The sequence below is a fragment of the Pristiophorus japonicus genome, chromosome 11 (assembly GCF_044704955.1).
Source record: "Pristiophorus japonicus isolate sPriJap1 chromosome 11, sPriJap1.hap1, whole genome shotgun sequence".
Taxonomy (NCBI): Eukaryota; Metazoa; Chordata; class Chondrichthyes; family Pristiophoridae; genus Pristiophorus; species Pristiophorus japonicus.
The window spans coordinates 137,826,394-137,836,930 of NC_091987.1; the positions used below are offsets into that span (position 1 = coordinate 137,826,394).

Here is a 10,537-nt window from a genome sequence, read left to right on the forward strand (position 1 = left end):
GTGTTACAGACATCACACAGTGAACAGGCAAGCATATACCCCCTTGATACACTTACCAAACACAAATCTGTCAATCCCAGTGTTTTAAATTATTTTGAATCAAATAACGCCAGCAAGAGAAGAAATCAGAAAGAAAATTAAGTTGGAAACACAGAGCGAATGAAAGAGGGAGATTGAATCACAGGGAGTGACTTGGCAAGACAAGTAGAATGAGGTTGAGGGGGAGAGAGTTCTGGACATTAATAGAGACAGAATGAGGGGCCATGACTGAAACAATGTAACAGGGATTGTGAGAAAGTGGATAGTAAGGCGATAGTGGTAGTAGCAGGACCAGCATGGGAGTACGGGAATGGGAGTACAGGGGATGCTATTAAAAATGTCACATTGATGAACTAGGATTTGATATTTTTTGTAAGGTGTGCTTGGGATTGCATTTTGCATGTAATGTTTTAAACATTAGAAATTGTGGCTCTGTCATTGCACCATTCATTGTTCCAAAAGGTTACTCAGCTGGTCGATGTGTAATGTTTCATCAACTCAATGACAGTGATACTTAAACATCACATGGGAGCAAAACCTGTTTGTTCAAGTGTCTGTAAATAATGTCAGTTGGGATGTGATCTAATTGTCCCACTAAGGGTTTACCTACACTATATTACTGGTATTTTAAGTTTGTTAGCTGATTGTTGAAATTTGAAAGCTTTTATACAGCACCGAATAAAATTGTCTCCATTCAGAAATGCCTTCTTCACGAATTGTAGAGATAGGAGCCGTTTATTACCCTATTCTGGCAGCAATTGGAGTACCTGGTGGGTGACTATCAGCAGGTATCATGTAACTAACAGAATGGTTAAGTGTTGTTGTCCGTGTTACAAACTTTGTAAACATTGCATGTTATTCTTCCCCGCTTTGTGATTTACTTAGAACATTCCATTCTTGTCTGGATGGTAAATGGACCGAGAAACTCATCCTTGCGATGTGCTGACCGGCCGAGTCTGGGCACTGAGTCATTCCTTGCTGCTACCGCACCAGGCAGCGGTCAAACAGGCACATGTCACTCCTGACTGTAATCCACTGACTTCTGCTGAAGGGCGCGCCTGTTGTGGGGATCGGGTTAGGAAGGATTGCCTGTGATTGTCGTGTTTTCCCAGGATCTATGCCGGCATGAGTCAGTGCCTTCAGGATAGAAGGACGGGGAAGAAATGGATTGCTCATCAGAAAGTAAACATATGACAGAAACCGTCTCCCTCCTTTGAAGGTGCAACCTTGTTTTACCATCAACCTTTTGTCTCCAATATTAATTACCTTTGTGCTAATTGGCTTCACAAGACCTTTTATGTATTTGATCTGAGAGGAATCTAGTTTCAGTAGCTGTGTGTTCTTGTCGGCAATGTGAACAAATCAATCTTGGAAAGTGTTTCTCAGATATACGACCAAATATTTTACAGGGTGTGTTAACTACCTTATTCTATTCAGGTATTTTTACTTCCCGACTGGGAGATCGCGGATTGTAGTGATTTTCCGTCAGTAAACGGGCGGGACTTGGCCCGATTGTGGTTACACTGAAATGGTTGGTGGATCCGGTACTGCCCGTTACTGTGCAGACTCGCCCCATTGAATGTTAACACTCTTTCATTATTTTAATTGAACAATTCTCACAGGCGGACTTCACCCAGTGACTTATCTGTTTGTGTAACTGAACCACTCGAGCAACAACACCTAGATTAACCATTGTCTGCCGACTCTCATTGCCCCTTTCCCTGAAGGCGGTTTCTGTATTGGGATTGGCTCTCACTTGGGTTCAGGAGGGGGCATTAGATGGAGAACAGGAGTGGAGTTCCGTGGTGATTTGTTCTTATACAGTGCAGTGTTTGGGACCGATCCCTGACCCGCGGATCCTGCTGCCCTTTGCTTTGCTCACACCTTGTGCTGAGGTAGAAAGACTGCAGCGAGTTTTCCTGGAGCAGCTGACAGAATGACATCCCTTGACATATTGTGTCATCATTCATTCACAATGCTCCACTGGGAACCGAATCAAATTAATTGCTTGCAGCTAACAGGCAGCAACTCAGTATCGTGCTGGTGTTTCCAATGTATTTTCAAAACTCACCGTGTCTGACATTGTGTGAGTCAATCAGTCGTTTTTTCCGTGTTATGGTTCAAGCCACATTTCGTTTCCTAATCTGTACTTCCTGATTTAACTCGCCTCTTGCTTTCAAAGTTGGTGGTGTCCCGCACGGCGGACCTCGCAGTGTCGGAATCTGCTCAGTAAACTTATGTCAAGGGCCACAAGTGAAAAAGCAGCTGTGGCTGAGCACTATCCCCGGAATAATCCCTAGCATGAGCTGCCCCTTCGGAAGAGGAGTCACGGGGAGAAATAACTCAATAAACACATTCACTGCCCGTGTACATCGCTTCAACTGATCGGTGATTTCTTAGTCTGGTTAATGATTTGACCCTTTCTTTATCTCTCCTTCTCACAGTGAACCTGATGGCCATCATAATCCTGTCCCGGGGAAAGTGCGGTCTCTCCAAATGCATCACTCGCTACCTGGTGGCCATGGCAACGGCGGATCTGATGGTGATTGTCTGTAATGTGATATTAAATCGGATGACACAGCTTTATTGGTGGGACACTTTCCTGTTCTACACTCCTGTGTGCAGGTTCATTCACTTTCTGGCTCCTGCTGCCATAGACAGTTCTGTTTGGTTAACAGTCGCTTTTAGCTTTGATCGCTTTGTAGCCATTTGTTGTCAGAAGCTGAAAACAAAATATTGCACCGAGAAAACCTCAGTGGTGGTTATAGTGACAGTGAGCACACTGTTCTGTGTGAAGAACATTCCCTGGCCCTTTGTTTATATCCAGTATTATTCACGTAATGGTATACCAAGGGGTTGCCGTTTATCAAGAGACTTTTACACTGTATCCACATGGATTGCATTTTCCTGGATTGACCAGCTGTTGACCCCACTGCTTCCCTTCTGTGTGATTTTACTGTTTAACGCTCTCACCGTCAGACGCATTTTAGTGGCCAGCCGGGCCCGAAGGAGCCTCCGGGAGCACAGCAATAGTGGCAATGACCAGGACCCCGAGATGAGGAACCGCAGAAGGTCCATTGTTTTACTCTTTGCGATATCTGGCAGTTTTATCCTGCTCTGGGTGACAACCGTCGTATATTTCTTATATTTTCGAATTACAACCTCCTTTCAAAAGAGATATTTGTTTAGCCCTTTTAGTGATTTTGAACAAGTGGCAATTCTGCTCCAGCTCCTGAGTTCCTGTATGAACACGGCCATTTACACAGTGACCCAGAGTAAGTTCAGAGAGGAGTTGCTCAATGCGCTCAAATATCCCTTTACTCTCATTGGTCAATTAATAAACAAGGAAAGCAGCTGAAGTGAAGCTCGAGCTGACTCCCCCAATGTCACAACTCAACCCCATATCACAATTCTCACCCACATTTCCAGAGGGACTCAGCAACAGGACCAACAACATGTCCTTTCAATTCATTTGTTGCCAAAACAATGTAAATATTTCCGTATTCGCGCCTGCAAGATTGCGAACTCTCGCGGAGCTGGGGAAGAGTGAGCTGCCGGTCAGATTCCAGCTGAGCACCAGAGTTAACAAAGCCCTGTTACTGACGTTTATGTAAAAGGCCTTTGCGAGTTCCTTGCACCAAATGGAAGCTGAAATATTTCCCGATACAAATGACAAACTTGCTCAATTTTGAATTGTTTAACATTGAATGTATAGTTGTTTGGTTTCACTTCTCAGACTGAATGATGCTGAAATAAAATATAAAGTTCATTTTGGGTGTTCATTTTATTATTTCTACCGCGGGAGGAAGATTTGCTCTGGTCCCAATTGGTAAACATTGACCAGGTAATCTGTTCTAGTGATAAAGCTTGAAAGATAAACTAGGCCAAGACAACAGGGAGAATTCCCACCCTCCATCCCGCCACCCCGCTTCCCTTCCTCCAATGGTGCCTTGGCTCATTTACATCCACTGGAGAGGGCAGAAGGGCCGTGGATAAAGTTCTCATCCAAAAAGTCTCCGACAGTTCACCACTGCCTTAGCACTGCACTGAAGTGTCAGGCTAGATTATGTGTTTAAATCCCTGGAGTGAGATTTGAACCCACAGCCTTCTGATTCACCAAAGAGTGCTACCATGGAGTCAGGGCTGACACTTGAGAAGGTGAGGGTGGGTCTTCTTGAACCGCTGCAGTCTTTATACTTTGAACTGTTTCATACCACTGATTGCTCCCCGAGCCACAGGTACGGCAGGGAAGCAGTCATCCACATTGGTTTGGGACTGGAGTCACTTATAATGACGTCAGCATTGCATCACTCGGACATTACAGAACGAGTTGGTTGTTTAGGGAAATTTAACAGCTTCATGCTCAGTTTTAATGATACCAATTTTTTATTCAAGTTTACGGCACTGAAGGAGGCCATTCAGCCCATTGTGCCTGTGCTGGTTCTTTGAAAGAGCCATCCAATTACTCCTACTCCCCCATCGTTCCACATATCCCTGCAATTCTTTATTTTACAAGCATACATACTATTCCCTTTTGAAAGTGACTCTTGAATCCGTTTCCATCACCCTTCCGTGCAGTACATTCCAGACCACCACAACTCACTGTGTAATAAATATGTTCTTAATTTCCCCCACCCCTGTTTTTCTCCAATTATCTTCAATCTGTGTCTATGGGTATCGCCCCTTCTGCCGGTGGAAACAGTTGCTCCTGATTTACTCGATCACAACCGTCATGGTTCTGAATCGCTGCATTAATTCTCCCCTTAACCTTCCCTGCTCGAAGGAGAACAACCCTAGCTTCTCCAGTCTCTCCAAGTAACTGAAATCCCTCATTCCTGATACAATTCTAGTAAATCTCCGCTGTATTCTCACCAAGATATTGATTTCCAGAATTGGCCACAATACACCAGCTGGGGCCTAACCACTGATTTATAAAGGTTCCCCAAAACATCCTTGATTTTTTATTCGATGCCTCTATTTATAACGCCAGGGATCCTGTAAGACTTAACAGATTTTCCACCTGCCCACCCCACCCCAAAGTCTCTCTGTTCATGAACCAGCTTCAAGTTGTACTATTTTATTTTTTATTGCCTCTCTCATTCCTTCTCCCAAAATGCATCACTTCACATTTCATAGAATCATACAGCACAGAAGGAGGCCATTAAGCCCATCGTGTTTGTGCTGAATCATTGAAAAAGCTATCCAATGAGTTCCACTGCGTTGCCCTTTCCCGAGCTGTGCAAATATGTCCTTTTCAAGTATGTATCCAATTCCTTTTGAAGGTTATTATTGCATCTGCTTCCATCACCCTTTCTGGTATTGCATTCCAGATACTAACACCTCGCTGTATAAAAGCAGATTCTCATCAGTTGTCCCCTGGATCTTTTGCCAATTATCTGAAATCAATGCCCCCTGGTTACCGGGCCTCCTGCTGGTGGAAATGGTTTCTCCCGATCTACACTATCAAAAACCCTCAGAATTTTGAACTCCTCTATAAACATCTCTGTATTAAATTTAATCTGCCATGTATCTGCCCATGTAACCCATCTGTCTATGTCCTCTTGAAGTCTTGCTACTATCCTCCACATTATTTCATATTTTTCCAATCCTTGCATCATCTGCAAACTTTGAAATTATGGCATTTACCCCAAGTAATTAATCCCTCAATTTTGCTAACAATTCCATTATTTGGCACTTTATCAAGTGTCTTTTGGAAGTCCATGAATACAACAGCAACTGCATGACCTCCATAAACCCTCTCAATTATTTCATCAAAGAACCAGAGATTATTTTAGGGATGTCTGCTGCACACAGAGCTCTGTGCACAGAGCTGGGGTATCTGCTAAACCAAGTGGCTGGTTACCAGAGTGGCAATGGGAATTTGGTGAGAGTGGGAATTCAGTGCATTGTGGGATGGGTGTGGTCAGTGCTTTAAACTGAGAGACAACAGTAAATATATAAATAATCAGGTTAATTTATTCGATTTTTAAGGGATTTTATACAAAATGATGGGACAGCTGAGATGTGTTGCTGGCAATTCCTGTGCCCTGTGGGAACTCCAGGATGCTTTGTGTATCCTGGATAACCACATGTGCAGGAAGTGCCTCCAGTGGGTTGAACTGGAGGCACTTCAGGGTCTCTGAACTGGAGGAGCGGCTGGAGTCACTGCAGGGCATATGGGAGGCTGAGGATTTCAGGGAGCGCACATTCAAGTGGGTGGTCACCCCGCAGCCTCAGAGTTCAGCAGGATAGTAAGTGGGTGGCCAGGCGGCAGGGTAGGAAGCAGGCACTGTACGAATCCCCCAGGAGTGTGGCACTCTCAAACTGGTTTACTGCGCTGAACACCAGTGAGCATGATGATACTTTGGGTGAGTGCAGTCTCAAGCGCGTCCACAGCACTGTGGGGCAAATGACTGCATGGGTGGGGGGCAGAGTCAAATGTAGGCCTGAGCCTCAGGGTGGGACATTGGGTGTGGGGACCAGACTCACACTCTGCCGCTGCAGGGCCAGGGCGGCATGATGCCAGGCCGAATTATCGGCCTGTTTGTGCTGCAGGTGTTTGAAGAAATCAGTAGATTCAGAGAAAAGGGGTTTGGAGGGCAGAGAGGAGAGGAGGGGGAGAGAGAAAAACGTGGAGATGGGAGAGGCAGGCTCAGAGAGGGGGAAGAGGAACTCAGGAGAGGCGAGGGAGCGGAGGAGAGGCGAGGAATGGAGGGAGAGAGAGAGGAGAGGGGATGGAGGAGAGAGGAAAGGGGAGCTTGGAGAGGGGAGAGAGGAGGGGAGAGAGGAGGGGGAGAGGGGAGGGGAGAGAGGATAGAGGAGGGAAGAGGGGAGGGGAGAGAGGAGAGAAGAGGGAAAGGGGAGAGAGGAGAGGGGAGCTCCTAAAGGGGAGAGAGCAGCTCAGGAGGGAAGAGGTGAGCTCAGAGCTCAGGAGGGGAGCAGGTCAGGAACTCGGGGGAGAAGGTCAGGAACTCGGGGGAGAAGGTCAGGAACTCGGGGGGAGAAGGTCAGGAACTCGGGGGGAGAAGGTCAGCAACTCGGGGGGAGAAGGTCAGGAACTCGGGGGAGAATGTCAGGAACTCGGGGGGAGAAGGTCAGCAACTCGGGGGGAGAAGGTCAGGAACTCGGGGGAGAAGGTCAGGAACTCGGGGAGAGAAGGTCAGGAACTCGGGGGAGAAGGTCAGGAACTCGGGGGGAGAAGGTCAGGAACTTGGGGGCAGGTCAGGAACTCGGGGGAGAAGGTCAGGAACTCGGGGGGAGAAGGTCAGAAGTGTGGTTTATGTAGCACACAATTCCATCCTCGTTGCCAATGGAGTGTATATAGCACACAAATCACTGACTCCACACGGTCTGTTGTAAGTCTAACTGCTGTGACCTTCGTCCTTTATTGTTCAGCTCCAGAGTGCCTCCCAGGTGTGGTGGTCAGCCTTATATAGCACCTGTTACAGGTACTACCAGGGTTTCCCACCGCAGCGCCCTCTGTGGTGTGGCATAGTACTTACAATACATTTAAGGTACTGGGACGATACACACATCATTACATAACAAGAAGCATGGGGGGAGAAGGTCAGGAACTCGGGGGGAGAAGGTCAGGAACTCGGGGGGAGAAGGTCAGGAACTCGGGGGGAGAAGGTCAGGAACTCGGGGGGAGAAGGTCAGGAACTCGGGGGGAGAAGGTCAGGAACTCAGGGGGAGAAGGTCAGGAACTCGGGGGAGAAGGTCAGGAACTCGGGGGGAGAAGGTCAGGAACTCGGGGGGAGAAGGTCAGGAACTCGGGGGAGAAGGTCAGGAACTCGGGGGGAGAAGGTCAGGAACTCAGGGGGAGAAGGTCAGGAACTCGGTGGGGAGACGGTCAGGAACTCGGGGGGAGAAGGTCAGGAACTCGGGGGGAGAAGGTCAGGAACGTGGGGATAAGGTCAGGTAATCAGGGTGGTATTAGGTAAGGAACGCGGGGGAGAATGTCAGGAACTCGGGGAGGGGATGGGGGAAGAACGTGGTCCAGGGCTAAAGGGGTGGCATGAGAGCGAGAATGTGATCCAGACGGGAAGATGAATGACCCTCTCCTTGTTCTGTTAGCCGTGGATCACGTTCTTCTAACCTGATTAATTAGTTGCAGCAGTTATCATGGGTGACTTTAATATGCACATAGATTGGGCTAACCAAACTGGAAGCAATACGGTAGAGGAGGATTTCCTGGAGTGCATAAGGGATGGTTTTCTAGACCAATATGTCGAGGAACCAACTAGCGGGGAGGCCATCTGAGACTGGGTGTTGTGTAATGAGAGAGGATTAATTAGCAATCTCATTGTGCGAGGCCCCTTGGGGAAGAGTGACCATAATATGGTGGAATTCTACATTAGGATGGAGAATGAAACAGTTAATTCAGAGACCATCGTCCAGAACTTAAAGAAGGGTAACTTTGAAGGTATGAGGCATGAATTGGCTCGGATAGATTGGCGAATGATACTGAAGGGGTTGACTGTGGATGGGCAATGGCAGACATTTAGAGACCACATGGATGAACTACAACAATTGTACATCCCTGTCTGGTGTAAAAATAAAAAAGGGAAGGTGGCTCAACCGTGGCTATCAAGGGAAATCAGGGATAGTATTAAAGCCAAGGAAGTGGCATACAAATTGGCCAGAAATAGCAGCGAACCCGGGGACTGGGAGAAATTTAGAACTCAGCAGAGGAGGACAAAGAGTTTTATTAGGGCAGGGAAAATAGAGTACGAGAGGAAGCTTGCAGGGAACATTAAGACAGACTGCAAAAGTTTCTATAGATATGTAAACAGAAAAAGATTAGTAAAGACAAACGTAGGTCCCCTGCAGTCAGAATCAGGGGAAGGCATAACGGGGAACAAAGAAATGGCAGACCATTTGAACAAGTACTTTGGTTCGGTATTCACTAAGGAGGACACAAACAACCTTCCTCATATAAAAGGGGATCAGAGGGTCTAGTAAGGAGGAGGAACTGAGGGAAATCCTTATTAGTCGGGAAATTGTGTTGGGGAAATTGATGGGATTGAAGGCCGATAAATCCCCAGGGCCTGATGGACTGCATCCCAGAGTACTTACGGAGGTGGCCTTGGAAATAGCGGATGCATTGACAGTCATTTTCCAACATTCCATTGACTCTGGATCAGTTCCTATGGAGTGGAGGGTAGCCAATGTAACCCCACCTTTTAAAAAAGGATGGAGAGAGAAATTAGGGAATTATAGACTGGTCAGCCTGACATCGGTAGTGGGTAAAATGATGGAATCAATTATTAAGGATGTCATAGCAGCGCATTTGGAAAGAGGTGACAATTTAGGTCCAAGTCAGCATGGATTTGTGAAAGGGAAATCATGCTTGACAAATCTTCTGGAATTCTTTGAGGATGTTATTGAATATTATTGAATAATAATAATAATCTTATTGAATGGTGGTGCAGGCTCGAAGGGCCGAATGGCCTACTCCGGCACCTATTTTCTATGTTTCTATGTTTCCAGTGGAGTGGACAAGGGAGAACCAGTTGATGTGGTGTATTTGGACTTTCAGAAGGCCTTCGACAAGGTCCCACACAAGAGATTAATATGCAAAGTTAAAGCACATGGGATTGGGGGTAGTGTGCTGATGTGGATTGAGAACTGGTTGGCAAACAGGAAGCAAAGAGTAGGAGTAAATGGGTACTTTTCAGAATGGCAGGCAGTGACTAGTGGGGTACCGCAAGGTTCTGTGCTGGGGCCCCAGCTGTTTACACTGTACATTAATGATTTAGACGAGGGGATTAAATGTAGTATCTCCAAATTTGTGGATGACACTAAGTTGGGTGGCAGAGTGAGCTGCGAGGAGGATGCTATGAGGCTGCAGAGTGACTTGGATAGGTTAGGTGAGTGGGCAAATGCATGGCAGATGAAGTATAATGTGGATAAATGTGAGGTTATCCACTTTGGTGGTAAAAACAGAGAGACAGACTATTATCTGAATGGTGACAGATTAGGAAAAGGGGAGGTGCAACGAGACCTGGGTGTCATGGTACATCAGTCATTGAAGGTTGGCATGCAGGTACAGCAGGCGGTTAAGAAAGCAAATGGCATGTTGGCCTTCATGGTGAGGGGATTTGAGTACATGGGTAGGGAGGTGTTACTACAGTTGTACAGGGCCTTGGTGAGGCCGCACCTGGAGTATTGTGTACAGTTTTGGTCTCCTAACTTGAGGAAGGACATTCTTGCTATTGAGGGAGTGCAGCGAAGGTTCACTAGATTGATTCCTGGGATGGCGGGACTGACATATCAAGAAAGACTAGATCAACTGGGCTTGTATTCACTGGAGTTCAGAAGAATGAGAGGGGATCTCATAGAAACGTTTAAAATTTGATGGGTTTAGACAGGTTAAATGCAGGAAGAATGTTCCCAATGTTGGGGAAGTCCAGAACCAGGGGTCACAGTCTATGGATAAGGAGTAAGCCATTTAGGACCGAGATGAGGAGAAACTTCTTCACCCAGAGAGTGGTGA

The 10,537-nt window shown here is 46.6% G+C and overlaps 1 protein-coding gene across 1 annotated transcript in view; it reads left to right on the forward strand.

Annotated features, from left to right (window-relative positions):
* Positions 1–3,426, forward strand: part of LOC139275592 (probable G-protein coupled receptor 139) — a 34,722-nt gene extending 31,296 nt beyond the window's left edge. Inside the window, exon 3 of the mRNA XM_070892764.1 lies at positions 2,484–3,426. Within this exon, the coding sequence (XP_070748865.1) occupies positions 2,484–3,397 (914 nt within the window). The 3' untranslated portion in view covers positions 3,398–3,426. The remainder of the gene's footprint in view (positions 1–2,483) is intronic.
* Positions 3,427–10,537: the final 7,111 nt, after the last annotated feature.